Below are 21,710 nucleotides of genomic sequence, written 5' to 3'. Positions count from 1 at the left end.
TTCACAAGTTACTGCTTGTGAAATTATTATTTAGTAACCGTAATCCGGCCCAGACCAACAAGGGAAAGGAAAAAAGAGGGAAGGGCAAGGTGTCATTGCCTGAATTTTGAAATTTCTAGAACAGTTTTTTAAAAAAAATTATCCGACCCCTCAGAAACTAAGAATTCCGAGGACACTATGGAAAACTAAAGTCGATAAATTAGAAGAAATCCTAACTAGGGATTTGCCAAAATTAAAAAAAAAAAAAAAAAAAAAATAATAATTAAAATTTTGTACTGGTAATTTATTGGCCAAATCTCACCAGTGGCTCCACATTCGCAAGAACGCCACGTCTTGAGGTGTCGATTAATTTCAATAACTTACCTAATTTGAAACCAAGAAAAAAATGAAAAATATCTGCAGGAGAGAGAGGGTCGACACCTGGGTATGAAAGTATCAAAGTTTACTGTAATTAATTTACGAAATTGTTTGACTCTATCCATTCCGTCACCTCTACGAACAAGAGTAATTAGTCGGAATAGGTGACTTGGAAAAAAATTAACGTTGCAAGTCAACCTCAAAACAAATACATATAATTCAGCAGCACCAAGTTTTCAGACAACTATTATATTTTCGTGATTAATTGTAAAATATCTCAAATTGTTTGTTATATAATGCTATTTACCCCGCTAGACTTGGTTCTCAACAAATAGATACTGTTACTCCTGATCGCCAAACTGCGAAGTGCTAAAATAGTCCGTTCACTAAACCACACCTACATCCTCGTGCGAAATTCTAGTGTAGGGGTCAGTGCTCGAAATATTTATCGTTATACTTAAATACTCGTTACTTTACCTCGTGGCAAATAAATACATTAAACACATACATTTAGGGATGTCCTATTATTCATTCACATTCATTTTAATATCTATCTATATATATACATACACCTTTTATTTATTTTTATAATACTCTGTAACGAAGATTCATCAGTGGACACCCTATGCTTTAAATATATTAAAGAGTGTTCGAAGCAGTCATATAATATAATTGCAATACGCCACTACCAAATAATCACGCACGGACCAATACACAGAAACATCTCACGAACCCAGACCTTTTTCAACCAAAACCAAACTATATACCACTTCACAGTTTAGAAATGCATATAGGTTTAACGAACGAGGTTTATTCTACAGCACGAATAAAAAAAAGAAGAAAAAATTTTGCATCGTAATCTAAGAACGGAAAAATAACATCATATATCCTAGCTTCTGCTTAAATGACGAACGCAAAGTTTATTTTTGTTAATATTTAAATTACTGATCCATACAGAACGTCGAAATTTTGAGAAAGGTTCAATTTGGAATCAATTTACCTAACTGTTTGTTTATATATTCCAGAAATGATATTTACGCATAATTTATTTAGAAAAAAGGGTCATTTTCGAGTTGACTAAATCGTTACTGTTCAGAGCAACAAACCACTAGCTCTTGAACACGACGGAGATGGCGTTGGTAGTATCTAAATAATGTATGCACGACGAATGTACCCTTGTACACCAAATCATTATATGATATTTCTATGGATTTCAACTAAATTACAATAATCATTACTACAAACAAGGTATGAAAAATCATATAATAAATGATACATTGTCCCTACTTAAACATGTCATAGTCTCACTCACACACTACTTCCACTGTCAGAATACTACAGTACACACATATACATGCTACTACATTCCACGTAAACTAAAACACAAAGATTAATATATGTTATTATACACGCTAATCAACACTAGTACCCGATTTGATGGTACATTAAACAATATCCAGTTTTTATCATATTAGTAATCGGCTCTGCATATTGGGAAGGGAGTGATTGAAATGAATCAGGGCCCAAGTGACCCTGTTACAGATTAATGCGTGGTTCTTAAGTTAACTATCTACATAAGGAACTGTGCAGCTATCAATAGAAGAGAGGACCCTCTTCCTGTAAGGTAAAGAATCCCTAAGAAGTTAGTTCAACCCATTTTTTACTGGAACGATGTTCAAATCAGGAGTAGATGGGAGCCCCTCACCTTTTGTTTACACTGACATCATATAAACTACTCTAACTACTTTACACATTACAGCACCGCCATGTTAATAATAATAATGATAATAGCACATTCAAGTTATATTGAGGACAGGCCTATATAACCCTAACCGGAATAGTTTTAGGAGGGGTGAAAAGGAAATTTAAACTGTTTCAAATCACTGATTTATCGAAACAACGTAAGGATCTTCGACACTAAAATTCCAACACTTTTGAACTATTCCTATCTACTGTTACTGTTCAGGCGGAAACATGACGTCTATCGTGCAGCATTCTGTAATTAGCAATTTCAGCCTATTTTCTCTTCAAGAATTTAATAATTTTATGCTCCCAGTCTCTTCCAACGACTTAACTTGAAAAAGAACTAATTTTACTTGGGTTTCTGCTGCTAAATTCTTCAGATACACAAAAAGTTTTGCTCAACGAAATTATATGCTGCGTCCTTGATCAACGCCGGGTCTGGAATGAAGGTTCTCGCGTCTTAATACCATATTTCCGGAAATAGTCCCAATCAAAACAGAGAGTTTTGGCGGCGGAGAATATGAAAACGAATAGAAAATGGTAAAATCTGGATAAAACCGGATTTCAGAAAGGATATGGGCATCTCAAGAAGGACGAGGGGTTCTAAATTATTCTGCCAGAATTTACATTGTAGCGTATTCCAAGAATTCCTGCCCAATAGCGGGCCTAGTTTTTCATATAGCATTAAGACGATGGTTTCAATTTTTCTCTATTTGAAATACCCATATGCAAAATATTATCATGAAATAACGTACGAATAAAGATATTATTCCCCAAAATATAGTTGCTACTAAATTATCCCGAGCTTCCACATTAATTCTGAGTATAATTATAATCAACTGGATATCATATATGAATCAAAACATATTTTGAAAAAATTTGCATGGTACAGTACGTGATAAAATTAGTGGACCCCTCCGAGCGGAGATTACATTACATGATTTGTAATGGTACATTACACAGAGAACCCTCGGATTTGCTCAGTATTTTCGAAACCACGTTAGAGATGTGGCAAAAATCTGTTCTCCGATTACGTCACTATTAAAAAAAGGAGTAAGGTGGTCCTAAGGGCCACAACAGGACCAGGTCCTGCAAGAGCTAAAGGATGCGATTGTTGAGAACCGTGAACTGATGCTACCAAGGATGGGAGAACCCATGCATATCTTTGTCGACGCCTCTGAAATAGCCGCTGGCTATCTTCTCGGACAGAAGGATAAAAAGGCGACTTCTATGTTGTATCGTTCGGATCGAAACGCTTAACTGAATCCCAAAGAAGATACAGCACCACTATGCGGGAACTCCTCTCGGTACTGCTCGCCTTAGAGAGATTCGAGCTGTACCTAATACATTCCCCTTGTATGTATGTCTACACTGATCACGCTTCATTGATTCCACTCTTCAAAGCCAGCAAGGTTCCAGCTATGGTGAACAGGTGGTTGGCTAGGATCTCAAGATTTCTATTGGTTCTCAAATATAGAAAAGGCAAGACCCACCGGTTGGATTTTTTTTTTTTTTTTTTTTTTTTTTTTGTGTCGAGAATCGAGACAGGCTACACTGAGGATCAAAATTTGGAGGGGACTGAGCATGCAAAAGAAGAGTTTCCTCTGGACTGTGCTAGTGACACTAGATATATAAAATAATGGACCAAGACGGGAAAATCGCGGATATGAGTGATATTCCTAAGGAGGAAATTAATCTAATTGCGTTTTATAATAGCAGAGCTCTGAAGGATTTCAAGAGAGGCTATAAAGAAAAAAAATTAGATCAGAACGTGTCCAGCGTTGAGACTCTCCCTAGCACGATGAGAGAAAAGCGAGATCTATTTAAAAATCTTCCATTTGAAATATTAATGGAAGAAGAAGAGCAGCAGGAAAATTCTGAACAATATGAGAAACTTTTATTCCCAATAAAAATAAGAGAAGCTCAGGAAACTGACTCATTCTTGAGAAAGGTAATCCTATTTCTCACAACCAAGAAGTTAGCTGGTAGCAAAACAGAAAAAAGGAAAATTAGGAATTTTGCTTCCAGTGCCGGATTGTCCATGGATGGAGTCTTAGAAAAAGAAATCGAACTAAATGGCGAAAAAAGGCGGGTTGTGTGCGTACCCAGAGATTTGAGGGGTTTAGTACTTGAGATGACTCATAATTTAGAGTTCTCGGGACATCCAGGCATCGAAGAAATCATCAATAGGACAAAAAGACAATTTTTTTGGACCAAGATGGGAAAGGATATTAGAAGATTTTGTCAATTCTGTGTTCCCTGCGCTACTTATAAGGACTCGTCAAATAGTAAGTTTGGTTTTATGACCAGCAGTCTAATGAATAAGCCAGGGTCTACTGCTTATTTGGATCTTATGGGACCCTTAATTAGGTCGAAGGGGGGAGGTTATCAATTCTGCTTGATAATCCTTGATGCTTTCAGTTGTTTTGTTTCTTTGTTTCCCCTTCGAAAGGTCACAGCTCAGTCTGTAGCTAATTGTTTGTTAATTTTCTTTTCGAGAAATGGGTGGTACGATCGCATTGTGAACGACAACCAGTGTTTTTACGGGAAGGATCTACGGAAACCTGCTCGCAATTTTAAGAACAAAAGGTACGTTCATATCTGCATACCGGCCGAAAGCGAATCGGGCCGAGAGTGGGGTGAAGGAAGTTTTAAAAGAAACGTATCCATGTACTGTAAAAAACACTCGGAGTGGTCAAAGAACCTTGATTTTCTTTCCTTTGCCATTAAGAGCAGAGTCTCGAAAGCCACAAACCATACACCTTTTTTCTTGCATATAGGAAGACATGTAAAATTGCCGTTTGAAACCCTGAAGAGTGAGGAAGTAGTGGGGGAAGGTGGGAATCCGATCCCTGACTTTGTAAAGGAAAGAATCGAGAGCATAAGAAAAGCCATGAAAGTAGCCAACAGAACTCAGGAAAAAAGACACGAAAAAATGTGTCGAGAATACAACAAGAACAGGAAACCCCATTCTTTCAGAGAGGGGGATTCTGTCTTGCTCCGTGCAGTTAGATTTTCTGATGCCAGCAAGGGAATAACCGCAAAAATGCTCGCAAAATATTGGGGACCATACGTCATTTGTAAGAAATTAGCAGAGAACACATTTATGTTACGACACACTCTTAGTAACGGAGAGATAAAAGCGAATGTGGATTCCTTTAAGAGGGTTATTCCACCCCCTGCTTTTGCCAGGAATGTAAAGCAAAAACAGATCTCGTGTGTTAGATTTCCGAAGATTTAGATTAGGCTACAAAAGGCTCTTCTTTTCTTTATTTTTTCGTAATTTTTATTATTATTATTATTATTATTATTATTATTATTATTATTATTATTATTATTATTATTATTATTATTATTATTATTATTATTATTTTAAAGCTCTTGTTTCAGGCTATTCCGCTGAGATCTGGAACTCCGCTTTTAGTGGCTAATTTAACATCAGAGCAAGTCACTGACCCATGGTGACAGATTGGGCTGACCACGCTGGAAGAGGGAAGGAGAGAGAGAGTGAGAGTGAGAGAGTTAAAAAAAAAATAAATAAAATGGGAATGAACAAGGAAGGGATACTTTACTTGATCAGTTAAATTCAGCTCCGCGAAAGAAGAACGTCTTTTAAAAGATTTCTCCATGTTTGTTGCCCGCGCTCCGTTCCAGATGGATTTCAAGTTCAAGAAGCTAAAAGCCCCCACTAGAAGTGTTTATTGTGGGGCCAGACCAAAGCCTGGAATCCCACCGAACTACAGTTGATGTTTAATATCGACGATAAGAAAAGTAATAAGAAGCGAGACCAATACCAGGCCGCGAGACAGAAGTCGGACCCGAACCCAAAACGTGTTCTGCAAGGGGACCCGAGCAATTTTTCTCTCAATGACCTGAGAGAATGTGAAAAGCTACGAAAGATGCGTGCATCGGTAGCGGAGGCTCCGGGTTCGAGTTCTGAACCGTCGGCAAGTTCCCCGGAGGAGGATGAGCCAGTAAACTACATAGAAATCTTCACTGATGGCGAGGGACTCCCGCTCACTCCGGAGAAAGGATTGAATGACGGGGACCATTGGGAAGCCTGCCCGGCGAAGAAGAGTTTAAAATTCTGAGAATAAAAGAACTGTCACCGGCCGAAACTCCAAATTGTGAAGTGTTCGAAGGTTTGGACACATCAGAGTTTTTTTTTTTTTTTTTGGTGAAAATATATATATTCGAAAAGGACCGCCGAGAGCGCACGCTTGCGGACAATGGGCTCTCGATTATTTGTATTTTTGTGTGTGTTAAAAAAAAAAAGTCTTTCAATATTTTAAAAGGACTAAAAGAGTCTGAACAAGTGATTTGGACTAATGGCTCTTTCATTTTTTTCTCCTTATAAGTGCAAAGTTGTGTTTTTTTTTTATTTATTTATTGATTTTTTGGAAACGTAAGTAACGTGCAGTCCCCTCTTAGGGAGCTGCTATTAATATTTGTAATTACTATTTTGTTTATTATTCTTGTATATCTTATGTAGTCTTAGTTAATATAGATTTAGAAAAAATGAAATGAAATGAAATCTTTGAGTTTTACGTCCCACGATTATGCCGGTGAGGCTAAAGGAGACGGTGATGATGAGTAATGAATGAAATGGTGGAGTGAAGAAAGTGGGAGCAAACGGGAGAACCCCGAGAAAACCCACGCACACAGTGTTTGTCCACCACAAAGTTAACTGGTTTTGGGCCACGCCACTCCTTTAGAGGGAGGAGAAGCTAGGGGTTCGAGTCCCGATTGACGCCTCACGAAGGAGGCGAAATTAGACTAATCTGATGCTTTAGTTAAAATTGCGATTCTTTAGTATTCCTCCGACAATTTTGGGGGATATGCGCGATAAATGGTTCTCTCCTATAAAGGGCTGGATTCATTACTTCCAGATAAATGATCCGAGACATTTCTTTTTCTCTTAGTATGAATAAAGATTTACTAAAGGTTAATCCTTGGGCATTTTCCTTTTATCTTCCTATAAAGGTTATTAGAACTTTTTTGTTGTTTTTTGGTGTGTTTTGAAGCTTTGTTTAAACCCGATGCATCATAGACCAATCTGAGTACGTTGCTTAGAGAGAGATATACTTTGGGGGCTCGTTTTGTTTATTTCCTGTTTATTAACTATGCTATTCCTCCTGGGTGCACACAGATGTTAAATGAGCCGTTTTTACTCTGTGGACACAAGTTCGGTTCTCGGTATGTTTCCTTTAAACGAGGAATGGTGATTAGTGATTGGGGGACGAACTTGGAGATGGCAGATGATGCGTAACAACCAGACAACCAGGAACACATTCTGTTTGCGTACATCATACGCTGTATACATCAAAATTCCCTTCTACTCTAAGTAGAATTTAGGAAAATCTCAACTAGGTGAGCTATTGCTATATCAGTTTATGGTAGAAATAGTCGAGAGTTCATGCTTAGAATATGTGATAAGTATACCTCGTTCCAAAATGTGGAATATAAGGCTCTTTGTGTGGATTTTGATGATACAAAGGAAATACAATTTTCTCAGTTGTTATCTATAGACAGAAACCAACTTCGAACATTACCGCTCACTCTGACTTCATTCTGTGTCATTCAACAATTTGAAGTTTTAGTACCTCGCTCGTATGTATTTCAAAACAATACAACATGCCAGGAAATACAATCTTTCTTTAGAGGAAATGCTTGTTCTGGTGAAATCCAGAGAAAATTGTTTATTCATTTTGCAGGATGAAAAACAGTGCCATCATTAAACAGACTCATCCTGTGCTGTTCACCCAGGTATATTGTACTTAGGTAAAAATGCTGGTTTACATAAAAAGAATCTCTGTTTTATATCAGATTACAGGAAACATGGTGTTATCTTTGCTTATGAAGTGTAGAGAAGAGTCCATCAATTCATAAAAAACGACATCCTAATGTTAACAAAATTGAATACGTCACCGATAATAAACTTCTCAGTACAAAAATAATAAAAGCTCGGTAAACTTGTGCTATTAAAATGATTTCAACATTGAGATATTTCATTCCCAAGTCTCAGAAGGTTCTCTTGTGATGGTATAGATGTAATGTCAAAAGAAGTGATACACACAGAGTCCTTACAAAGATAAAATATTTACAGCCTAGAAAAGATGTCATGTTTATGCAGTCAACAATTTTCAAAGGTGACATTTGAGTTCATAAAGGAACATAATGCCTTCGCTAATCTAGACTTCGTTTTCCATATGAAACTGTGCCAGAAGCCCGTTCTTACCGTATCTTTTAATTCATTATTAAAAACAGATATTGCAATAATGTGGGTGAGTAGCAATGTTTTTTGTAAAGTGCAACTTTTCACAAGTGACCGATATTGAGCTCTACAGATAAATTCCTACGTTAGTTATATATCGAAGGGAAGTGCTACATAAATTTTAAATTAGAAGAAGATGCATGGATTACATTTATGCATTCTTAATGGCCTTTTCGTATGTTTTGCTAGCCGGAGACGAAAACCGTGAGACTGAAGACAAGTTATGTTTTACTCTTGCTGGTATTTCAATATAAGATAAACGTTTCATAATTTATCATATAGTCCAGCCGAATACAGTACAAACTCATTCACAGTGTTAAAAACATTGAAACAAAATACCTTATAAGAGATTAAAGTTAATTTTGCTTCCGTATGATTTTAACATAACTCAATGAAAGGTTCGATATATTTTTTTTCTGTTCATGTTTCAAACGGTGTACACAATGTTCGTTATATGACCGTCTTGTTGGTATTTTTGTCAAAATGTTCATTTCATATATACTTGTAGGGGTATGTTACATTTTAACTTTTTAAAAATATTTACATTTTAGAGATTACCTCAGAGGTATGTTTTAAAAATAGTGATGTTTAAAAGAGTAAAATGTATTACACACACCCTTTCCCTAATTTTCAAGCAATTCAGTATCATTAAACGAAATAAGCGAGTCTTTTTATTTGAAGTGATAAATACAGTATTGCATTTGTAAATTGCTAACGTGAATACCCAACGATACATTTAATCGCTAATAGGAAATTGCCTGCTCTTTGAAATTATATTTACATCAATGTCCTACATCTTGACAATAAATAAATAATAAAAATAAATAAAAGTTATGCCGACTTTGGTAAATGAATGTGTATGTACGTTTCCAAGTCGACTACCGCCATTTTGTACAGTTGTTTCATGAATTAGGACTCTCTTCATGTCATTTTACATCCCATTTTCAAAATTTTCATAAAATTTTTAGTAATGAAAATGAATTTCAATATTTTTTCTTCAATCACAATCTTTAACTGCTTAGTTGAAGTGAGACATGTCGTTGCGTTCTTCCATTGTATCGTTCACAAAACCTTCGAACATAGTTATCTTTTGGAGATTGTACAAAATTAATCAGAGGTAATATGCGGAAAATAAAGAACAAAGGTTCTTGTATTTTCATATAAATACACTAATTTCATAGAAATCTGAGATGTGTGGTAGACAGTTAATGTGAGCTGGATGATTCATTGTGGATTAACCGCTGTGTCAATTTTCATATTGCTTAGGTGGAAAGTTGAAAATAAAAACTGAAAACATTTAGAGTAGAAAGCTAATAAGAAACATTTTTTTATTTTTTTCCATTTACTTGAAATACCTTATACTGTAAATAATTCAGACAATGGTAACACAAACGGGTGAGTGTAGGACAATGAATTGAGAAAGTCCAATAAACAAACAGGTAACATACTTCCAACCGTATGCGAAGTATGTGCTGCATTCATGTTCCTATAGACCTGATGCAAGTCCTTAGTCATACCATCATACCTTATGCTACCACAGCTCTATGTTAAAAAGATATTTACATTATATTAAAGACACGTGCCTTTTACCGTAAATGTATTCCAGTTGCGCTCAACTAGCTTTCTAGGTCAACTGTCAGATTTACTATATCAATAAAAATAATTTGATCATGTATAATAAAATAAATAAATAAATAAAAGATTGAAAATACTAGGAGGTACGAATGTACGACTTACAGATAACCATAGGATTAATGTACTATAATACATCAAAACTGGAACTTCTATTTATCTTTCAATCTATACTTAAATACATGTTCAACGTGTAATAATTTGAACTTAGTTTTTTGTCGTGATGGTTGATAATTTGAGAGCATTGATTCACGTTGAAAATGAGCGATTAGAGATAGTGTTAGGCTGATAGGAGTGACATCGAATTCGCGTCATCAGTTAGCGGCCTAAATATTGATAATTAGTTATAAACTAGTATTTAGTTCTTAATTCTGGCATATATGAGTATGACTGCTATGCTATTCCAGTAATATGACTAATATTGTTTTGTTTGTCGTAGTGTTCTGCCAGGGAACAGGTCGTAGTTTAACACCAGGAACAAGCAAGTTTTCGGTAGCTCGCATCAGTAACCACGTACGCAGAGGGGCGAGCCCCCTGTCGCCTTCGAAGGCTCTTTTTAGTAACTAGCAATTCCCTAAAGAACTAATCCTTAAACGGATGCGAAGCTATCAATCCCACTGTTCAAATATGCACTCAATTTAATTGTAGTAGGGAATTTCTCGATGACGTGAGTTTAAAACTAATGTAATATTGTAATGTTTTCTTTCAACTCTCCCAACTATTTAAACATACGAATATGAGATTACAACAATGGTAACAATTGCAAAATCCGAGAAATAGTCTTTCGCTTGCTCTCAATCAACAGTCGCTACATCATGCTGTGGAACTCCGATGTGAATGATGTTAATGCTGCTTCATAAGTAGTTATTATATTATATTAATGTGTAGATGGAGAGACACAGGAAGGTAAGAATTACGTGCATAATCGACAGCTACACGATGAGTTCTTATTTGATTCTCTAGTTGATAGCTAGGAGAATGTAACAAACCAGTAGAGCAAAAGTATTGTCTATTTATTTTTCTGTGTAGTTCTAAAGATGTATGGAAAACGAAGTTAGGAGCTGGAGTGAAGAGATAGGTTGCAAGTGAGATTTATGTAGATCATGTTAACAAAAACTGAGTAAACATAGCTACGGTACCAAATGCCTTTGTATACATGAACTAATATTTCTCATTTTACTTTTATTTCGCAATAACAGAAATGGTCCATTTTACCGCCAGTTCGTCAGGCCGGATTGTTACTCTGAATCGCAGAGTTGGAACATTGCTGTGGGAGAACGACTATCAGTCACCTGTTGTAGCAGTTTATCTTCTGGAGAAAGATGGCTTGGTTTCTGTCCCTTTCACGAGTGTGGCGGAGGAAACACTGGACCATTTGTTGTCTCAGTTCAATGCTGGCAATCGGAGACTACTCAGCAGTGACATGAAGTTGTAGTATGTAATAAACTGGCATTATTTTAAGTTCAGCCTGTCTTATCTTTAACAGCAGAAGTTAACAAAAATAAAAATGGAAACTACATACCCCTACCCCCTACCCTTACCGAATTATCGTATCATACATACTCAAAATTGAATATTTTTTAATTTTGGTGGGAGTGGTCGAAAAATGTTGAAAGTTTCACAGATTGTAGATACTATCTAGATATAAATGTGCAGTTTTTTTTTTTCAGAAACCGTCGATGCGTATTTTCTTTATTTTTTGCGTGTTGAAATTGTCAAAAAAATTAGGAAAAAAATTTGAGGGGGGGGGACACCACTGATTTTTTGGTTAAAAAATTTGTTATACCCTTAGGCATAACATATATTTTTTTCGGGGCCTGAAAGTGATGGCAACATTGTCAAAAAGAAATAAAACTGAAAATAAACGTGCTTTTCGCAGTTTTCTCACCATTTTAGGGCCCCCGAGATGAGGTCCCCTTCAAATAATCCTTTGCCAAAGCTCACAATTTTCATTTCTCTTGCGTCCCTTTCGCTTCTGTCGTTCTTCGGCTGCTTCGATTGTGTCCATTTTTGGAATACAAACACCAAATATATCTCCGTGAAAATTATCCACTTCAACCGACTCTTGCACAACGAAGTTATACACACCTGGCATTGGCTACTCGTAGCTATCAGTGCTTGCTTCCCTGGCCGCACACAGTGGCGCTCTCTACCACGAGCTATGTGTAACTTTGTTGTGCAAGAGTCGGTTGAAGTGGAAGCACTGTTACGGAGATACATTTTGTGTTTCTATTCTGAAATGGACACAACCGAAGCAGCCGAAGAACGACAGAAGCGGAAGGGACGCAAGAGAAATGAAAATTGTGAACTTTGGCAAAGTATTGTTTAAAGGAGCCCTCACCTTGAGGGCTCTAAAATGGTGGGAAAACTGTGCGAAAAACACGTTTGTTTTCAGTTTTATTTCTGTTTGACAATATTGCCATCACTTTCAGGTCCCGAAAAAATATATGTTGTACCTAAGGGTATAACAAATTTTTTAACCAAAAAATCAGCGACGTGTCCCCCCAAAAAATTTTTTCTGAAATTTTTTTTTAATTTTTCAATACGCAAAAAAAATGAAGAAAATACGCATCGATGGTTTTGGAAAAAATGCACATTTACATCTAGATAGTATCTGCAATCTGTGAAATTTTAAAAATTAAAAATTATCCAATTTTGAGCATGTATGATACGATAATTCGGTAAGGGGAGGTTTTTTGGAGGTAGCTTTAGGTCAAGGGTAACCTTTTGGGTCAATAGCGACCCAATTTGGATCAAGGGCCGATTTCACTATCTTACTTAGAAAGACCCTTTAAAAAATGAAGGAAAGACGGTTATAATAAAAGCATTTGTTGGTGTAAACAGTTTTACATTAGAGCTTTTTTTATGACATGTAATTCGTATCGAATTTGATTTATGAAAATTTTATTCATAAAATTATCAGTATTTTGTAAAACGTTATCTTCTAGTAATTATTATCTTCCCACACGAAGTTGTAATTTCGTATAATTTGTGAGCACGCAAAAATTTTCTACCCTGTAAAGAGGAGATGGGAATGAAAGAGAGCTTTTTCCTTGTAAAACTTTTTTCAAAGTAAGTATTAACTGTTATTTTCTACTGTAATACACGGCCCCCCGACTAACCGAGTCGCCCCACAATACTTTCTGTACGTGTAGTACCGTGTGAGCCCTGAGAATATTGAGTGAACTGATTTGGAAACCATTTTGAACTGTTGATTTTGTCTTCACACTGTTATACCTTAACTAAGGTACAAGACAGAGAAACCAAATCCATTATAATATCTAACAATTGGTATCATAATTTAATTAAACTTATTTTATCACCGTAATTATTAATTTACTTATTATTACATGAAATATAACAGAGATACTGAATGGTTCTATATATAAAATGTAGAAATCAAAATAAGTAGTCAGTGACTAAATTTTCGATCGGCATGTTTTAGCCAAACATCAAGGGAAGAGAGTGAAACAGTTTAGAACTCCTTTATATATACATTGTGTTTCAAAACAACACCGACAACATTTGGGAGGTGATTCCTGACACCAAGATAAGACAAAAAGTATAGACCAACCTGGGTGCACAAATACTTCCTTTCGGAGTTATAGGCCTCCGAAAACATGAAGAAATGAACTTTAAAGGTCCATAGCATGGGACCTACCGTAGGCGGGTCAAGACTTTGTGTAGGAAGTAATATGTGCTCTATCCAAAAATACATGTTTTAGAATCTCAAGGTGCTCACGCAACAATTTTTTTAAAAGGCAATTTGGCAACGGGCATATAATTTGAAGTACTCACCAACTACCTCTATAAAAATTGTTGCGGAAATACCGGAGGATATATTAACAATTCTACTAATTAAATCATTTCATGCGAAAGGAAAGTATTCGACAACACCTTAAACAACTTAGTAGATCAGCATGATCAGACGAACTCAGAGGGTGTTAATCATGTTATATATATATATATATATATATATATATATATATATATAATCAATTGAGACTTAATCCAAAGTAAGTAAGTGCCAGGGAAAAAGGAAAAGGAAAAATTTTCTAAATTTATATATGCAGAAAGTAAACAAATAAAAATAAAATATTTTATTAAATAAAAATAATACAGTAGTTTTCAAAATTAAGTTACAAGTGGAGTACATAGTACTACTATTTTAATCACTTATTTCTAATGAACATAATGGCTGGTTTTGACGAACCTGTTGAAGAACTTAAGTTTCATACACTTTTGTCATTAAAACTATACAGTTCTTATACGAAGGCTTCTTAGTTGCTGGAGCATTGAAGTAAAATCATTGAAAATATGTTGATATGTATTGTCTAGATTACCATAGCAATCATTAATGGGTATGGTCCTACTGAGTTTTATCATTTGGTCTTAAAAATAGTACTACTTGCAAATATTATGTTTCGTTGCTTATCCGTTACCTCCTTTGATATGGGGGAAGGATCCAATGTTAAGCTATAGCATTAATGCTAAAAAGGAAAGTTAAATTGCAAAACAACTAGCCAAGAGAAATGATTTGGTTAGCAAAAGAATAATAAATCAAGAGAAAAAAGTTTTGAAAATAATTATATATAATAATTCTTAAACTCTATCTCGCGCTGATTTCCTTTTTAGCTAAATCTAATCTCTTCTGAAACTTCAGTTCTATTTTATCCATCATCTCCCACTGTTAATTTACAACTATCAGAACTTTCCAATAAACACCTCTGGAAACTATCCGTGCTTTGTATCACTACTTTTCCTCTCAGCCATGTTCCATTACCTCTCTCGCCTTCGGTGCGAGCGGTCCTGATGGGGGCACTCGGTCAAAAAAATGTGAAAAGCTTTTTCAGACCAGCCATCCTAAATGAGGTTTTCCTGGGTTTTCCTCATTCACACCAGAGAGATACCGGGTTCGTACCTAACTTATAGGTCTCAGGCCGCTTCTTTCCTTTCCTTTCCGCGGATAGTGTGCTCGCCGAGGGACGTCATTCCTCATACATGACGGGCTGAATGGCGTTAGATGCTGAATGCCCAGAAATCTAAATCCTAAAATCCATTACTTCTTTCCCCTCTCGAATAACAGGTTGCCTCTGCTTGCTCCTCTTGTAGCATTATTGAATCATACCTAACTTAACGGACAAAAACTCAACCAGAAACTCGTTTCAATCTTACGCCTTCAACTACGTGTACGTAACAAAAAACTCTGTCTAAACATTTTTTCTTATCCTCCCACGTAGGGTTTGCCCAATGATTATTTTACAAATTAATTATACTATATAATTTTAAAGCTTGTATAATGGTGAATATTACAGTGTATTATTATTACAATGTAGTTGTATCACATTGACTTTTTTAACGATGTGTAGGACTGTTACTGGGCGAATTAGACATTTTCACAGATTAAACGTATACTACAGCATCTAAGACAATCGTGAAATTTTGAATGTATTGAATAAATATTCGAGAGTCATCCAGAAAATAAAGACTGTTTAGTTATGCAAAGTAAAAAACACAATATTTATTGGAAAATACAATTCTGTTACATACCTGAAGCTTCCCTCACTTCTCTACGTAATCACTACCTACATTACATTTGTTGTATCTGTTCACGAGCTTCAGAATTCCCATGTTATACTCTTCTGTCGCCCATTCATTAAACAAGGTAGTCATGGCATTCTCCAGCTCTTCAGCACTTCCAAAACGTTTACGGCCTAGTAATTCTTTGAGCTTAGGGAAAAGATGGGAATCGTTAGAAGCAAAGAGCTAATTTTTTAGTTGCAGCAGCAGTGCGAAAGTTGGGTTTACTCAGCTCACGTTGCACTGTGGTTGTAGGAACAGGTCGTTCCAGATGCTGGTTGAGCTCTGCAATCAGTTTGTCCACTAGTCTTCTTTTTCTGATGAAATCTTCCTTCGAGTTCTATATGGCGTCATCATTGTGGACAATGTTGATCTTGATTCAGTTAACACATTGGTAGTGTTGGATACTCTTACTTCAATGAACTGCACAATCACAATTTGCCATCTTTGTAAATTAAGGAAGTATTCCATTTTCCAGTCACCAGCGTCTGGCCTATTGCATACATGTAACCATATTACGCTTCCGCACGTATATCTAACGTAAGTATCACCCAACACAGCACTTAACAGAGGACAGTTACAATACATCAATATTCAGTGTTAGGACATTTTATCTAAACAGTATGGCATTGCTACTTGGTTACACAGAATCACAGAGATAGATATATATATATATATATATATATATATATATATATATATATATATATATATATATATATATATATATATATATATATATATATATATATATATAGAGTTCCAAAAAACAATTTTTCCGACAGAAGAGAATAAAGCGCTGTCTTATCTTCATGACAAAAGAATTTTCTTTCCTGATCTCAGATATTTAAACTTCAGCTATAAATGCTGCGTTGTAAATCCGATATTATCACTTTGAGTTGCTTCTTGTAGGTTTCAACAACTCAGACCGATACTTTGCAAATTACAGCGTATCACTGAAGACTGAGAGTACAGTTGAGAAACTGACAACAGACTGACCATGTACACTGTACACTTGACAGTATATTCAGGGCTCCCAGCTGTCCTATTTTCTTTTTTTTTTCTTTCTATATTTTGGAAAGTTGTGTATATTTGTCCTATATTTTAGTCTTGTCGTATATTTCCTATATTTTTCAGTGATTGAATTATTAAAAATACAAGCCAAGGGCAGTTCCAGTGATGATTTAAATTACTACATGTTAGTAATATGCTAACTGTGTCGTAGCATTTTTTTCTGAGGGATTAGTCATTAATCTTCACTATTTTTTTATTTGCTTTTCCCTATCCTCCTATGTCCACTCTTTTTCTTTTATTCTTTCTTTGTTTCCTATGTGCTTATTCTTCCCCTATGAAGCTTAGCTGAGGAACCTTGCCATGCTCCAGTTTCTTATAACGCAAACTGTGTTAGCATTTTTTTCAGCAGTGTTTGTGCAGCAGTATTGGCTAGGCATTAAGGTGTGTTGGTATTCACCAGCCTTCCAATAATGCTGTACATAATATGCAGGGTTCTCACGCGTCCTGGAAAACCTGGAAATAAAAGTGTGTCGTAGAAACGCCCTGGAAAAGTCATAGAAAGCAGAAAAACGGTAAAAATCGTGGTTGCTTAAGAATTGTCTCTCTGTGGTCATCACTGACAGAATATTTCTTTAATTTCCTTCCCAAGCAAAATCAAATGTCATTACAGTCAGAACGCTACAAGGGAATCCGTTAGAATTTGTGATTTCCTGTTACGTTAGCATAGTTACATTTTCTTATTAGTGTAGGCACTGTGATAAATTACTTGTGATTGTGCAAAAACAGGAACCACTTATCTACATTTTGCATGATGAATTCAAAGAATAATGGCAAGAGTTGTAGTATTTGATCTGTACAATGAGAAAACTTCTGATCTTCTAAATATAAAAGTGGAAAAAGAAAAAATCTACTGCCAGGTAAAAAAAATTGATGTCGGTGACTAAGGCGCACGGTTGGCATCGAAAGAAATCGATAAGGTGCAACAACAGCTATTCACATTAAATACAAAGAAATTCTTCATAAAAGTAACAAGTTACGTTCAGCAAAGGCTGCCGCTAAACAACCTGATTTTGAAACATTGCCAGATTTTGCACCCTGCTGTTAGACATGCAAGGGAAGAGCAAGATAAGATATTGTCATCTTAGAAACGATTAGCGTCTTGTGTGCCTTAGGTGCTGACCAGTCAGGAAATTGACAAAGCCGTAGACGAGTAGCGAATTTATGTGTGTGATCAGAGCATACGCGATGACTTTTTTGTTGATTGTAGTGCTGACTGTATTGGAACAAAGTAATGCTGCTCGAAAATAATACAAGGAAACCAAGCTGTCAAACAATTACTAAACTTGTGAAAGCAGTGTTAACACTTTCACACGGGTAGGCATCTGTTGAATGTAATTTCTCGATAAATAAGAACGTGATGCCATCCAATGGACAAGGACTGAATGAAGAAACCATCAATGGGCTACGAATGATTAAAGACAGTGGGTAAAAATGTAAAAGAAGTTAATATCACTAAAGAAATGTTAATGTACTACAAAGAAGCACATAAGAAATATCGTGAGGATATGGACAGAGATAAACAAAACTTAGAACATATTCCATTGAGCATAAGATCACAGCAGAAAAAAACAAAAGTGAGTACCAGAAAAAGAGTGGAGTAAAACGTGTGTTGAAGTTCACGAAGTTGAAAAATTAATTTCAGAGGGGAAACATTTGGCTTCAGAAAACAATAAATCATTGGCTCATGGATGACGTGTCAGCTGCACAAGCCCTGATTGAGGCTGGAACCAAAAGGCTTAAAAATGCCACAACAAAGGTGTCGCAAAAGTAACACGTGTACTAGTTCATTATTGTATCTTTAAAATGTAAAAGTAAAATGTATAATAGTGATGGATCGAGGGAAAGGCATAGGCAGCTCGGACCACAAGAGTTTTTCTCTTAATCAGTAAATCAAATCTTTTATTTCAATCGGTTTCTTTTTCTTTCAAAACACTACAGCAGGTCTGCTAAGTTTAAAAAATAAAAAGTTGTATATACTCTTATTCTGTATTAATCTAGATCTTGTTTCCAGTTGGTTATTGAGGTGAAGGGTGGCCTTTTCTTACAATACATTTATATTTTTTCTGTGCTTTAAATATTCCATTGTATAAACCAAACTGTCCTATTTTATAAATCAAACTGTCTTATATTTTTTCAATGTCCTGCTGGGAGTTCTGTATATTGCATCTGAAAAGAAACAATCTTACTGTGCTTTGTTTATCCAGAAATGCAGAGTCCATATTTCTTTTCGGTAAACTAAATCACTGCGAAAAAGAAGGAACTTTTCCCCCATTCCACCATTTAATCATTTCCCAAATATTTCAAGTTACAGTGATGAGTTCAGGAAAGCCACATGTAGCTATTTCAGAACATCGGTCTACTAGCAGAAATATTATTTTTGTTATATTCTCTTGTTTTTCGTTGGAATGACGACGAAAAATTAACGTTGGGCTTACAACTTCATAAGAACGAACGTTCGTTTTAAGAACGAACTAGACTCGCGTGTAACTTTCCGACAATGTGATTTATTGAATACACATTGTGTGAAATAAAGTATTATGATTTTTGTTAAAAAACCAAGGTTAACTACGTAGACTGTATAATTTCATTCCTTTCTTGATAACATAACGAATTCAGCACTTAAAGTAAAAGTCTATATACGCACATTTAAGACTAGCTATAAGATCTGTAGACCGAGAAAGTACTTTTCTTCTAAGTATTTTCTTAGTCGTGTTATTTAAGATAATCAAAACTATTTTATTTTTTTTATTTCATATCAAGGTAAAATAATAATATGAAATGGAATTGAACATTATGGATTTGGTCAGTCTTGTGTTTCATGAATTCAAATGCGATACAAAATCTCTGAATTGCTATTCAAATTCATGTTTGTTTAGCAGTTTGCTACGCAAAAACTAAAATGAAATATATATATACAGGGTGGACCATCTATCTTGATACGCCCTTGTAACTTTTGAACTAATGGATAAAATATGCTGAAATTTTGTACCACACAAATATCGACAGGGGGACATTGTTTAGAATACTTTGTGAAACCACAAGGTTAAGTGTTGCTAACTCAACATAAATATGTTTTCTTCAAATATCGCTACATTAGTACAGTATATTAAACATTTCAAATCTACGTGTTAAACGAAAACTTACAATGTCACATTTATTATTCAGTGTTGCAAAGTAGAGGTACTACAATATCACAGACATCCAAATTTTGGTGGCCGCTACAGTAGTAATAACACAAGTGAGACCGATGGGGCAATGCACATCCAAAGTATTTTAATGTGTAATACTATGATCATTTAAGTAATACTATGACTTGAGAAAGTCTATGTCGAAAAACTGCTTAGACAAGTATCTCATTCAATTACATAGATGGTTTTTAATAGATGCAAAGATCACAATGCCGTTTACAGCAATTTGATATCTCAAACCATTCTGGAATCTGGTAAAAATTTGTGAAGTTTGCAACACTGCTTAAAATTATGTAATGTTTAGAACTTGTAATTACATCTACCAGAAAGTATTGTAACATTAATGTTATAGAAGCAAAGTAAATAAAAAAATGTTTTAAAAATTCCCCAAAATACATAATTTTAAGCAATATATTCAATTTTACAAATTTTGTATATCACCCGAATGGTTATAAGATATATCAAATTGCTGTAAACGGCATCATGATCTTTATGTCTATTAACGATCATGTAGGTGATTGGATGTGATATTTATCTAAACTTTTTTTCGAAATAACTATCTTTGAAAAAGTCAAATTTTAATTCTTTGTAACTTTGTTTCTACTTGTTCGAAATATGTCATACGATGACCGTAGTATTCGACATCAAGATACTTTGGATCACATTACCCCGTCCGTCTCACTTGCATTATTACTTTTGTAGAGATTTCCAAAACGTTGATTTTTGTAATACTGTAACGTGCTTAGTTTGCTGCACTGAATAATAAATGTGATACTGCAAGCTTTCGTTTTATATGTAGATTTGAAATTTGTAATGGTCTGACGTAGTGCCATTTGAAAAAAATACTTGGTTAAGAACACCGTTAACCTTGTAGTATCACAGATATGCCAAACAATGGCCTCCTCCAGATAGTTGCATGGTACGAAGTTTTAGCGTTTTGTGTCCGTTAGTTTAAAAGTTACAAGGACGTATCAAGATAAATGGTCCACCCTGTATATATATTATGTAAAACTTACTATCTGTACTTCAGTTTTTACATTGGTAAAACATTAGCTCTGCACTCCATGCATTGATTTCCTATCTTTTATTATATATACTTGGTAGCAAGATAGCGTAGTCAAATTTTGAATGTAAACAATCAAAAGTCACTTAAATATTCAAAAGACAGATTTTTTAAATATCTAAACTCACCGTGTTGGCGAGTCTCTTACGAATAGCTGGAATTCAATTTAATCTGTAACGCTGGCCAGTTCAGTGTACCAAATTTGTATTTTATTCATTTTATCTTTCACAGCCCTACTTTATATGTTGGGGAGTATAAACATGGCATGTACGCCCTTCCGTCACTGGTGGACCAAAATACAGCTACCATTGTGCCGACCAAGAGAGGAGTTCCATTGTTGGAAGGTCCCGATATGGAAAGCCCAGATCTTAATATAAACATACCACCAGACGTTGATATTGATGTGCCACGTACTACCACATCGTCGAAAGAGAAATCGCAAATTATGATGTTCGGTACGTTTCATTCTTTGTTTTGAGATCTGCTAAATTGCAGCATTTGATTTGTACTTTTTAATTCATTATAAATGAGCAATTTACTTAGTGTCTATTAAATATCAAGATCATTAACTTTGTATTACGGAAAGTTAAGAGAATTCTCCGTCGAAAATCTACTCTCAAACATGTGGTATGCATCATATAGAGTGACGTAGTGTTGGAAGGTTACGATATTTAATCTTTGTAGAAATTGGGGCTTTTCTCTTGTATGTTAATATTTGAAAGTAAGCAATATTTGTTCTATCATTCTGAAATTTAATTCGATTTTCTAATTGAGTTGGAAGTATAAGCAGCATTTCAAA

The 21,710-nt window shown here is 35.2% G+C and overlaps 1 protein-coding gene across 2 annotated transcripts in view; it reads left to right on the top strand.

The window, feature by feature from the left end:
- Ire1 (serine/threonine-protein kinase/endoribonuclease Ire1) overlaps positions 1-21,710 on the top strand; it is a 161,110-nt gene that overhangs the window by 47,391 nt on the left and 92,009 nt on the right. For both annotated transcript variants that reach the window (XM_081731224.1, XM_081731223.1), the window contains 2 exons: positions 11,206-11,440; positions 21,143-21,366. In XM_081731224.1, the coding sequence (XP_081587350.1) occupies positions 11,206-11,440; positions 21,143-21,366 (459 nt within the window). The remainder of the gene's footprint in view (positions 1-11,205; positions 11,441-21,142; positions 21,367-21,710) is intronic.

Source organism: Thermobia domestica, chromosome 11 (genome assembly GCF_964235325.1).
Source record: "Thermobia domestica chromosome 11, izTheDome1.hap1.1, whole genome shotgun sequence".
NCBI lineage: Eukaryota > Metazoa > Arthropoda > Insecta > Zygentoma > Lepismatidae > Thermobia > Thermobia domestica.
Note: the sequence above shows the minus strand (reverse complement) of the source record. Positions and strands in the feature narration are given on the sequence as shown.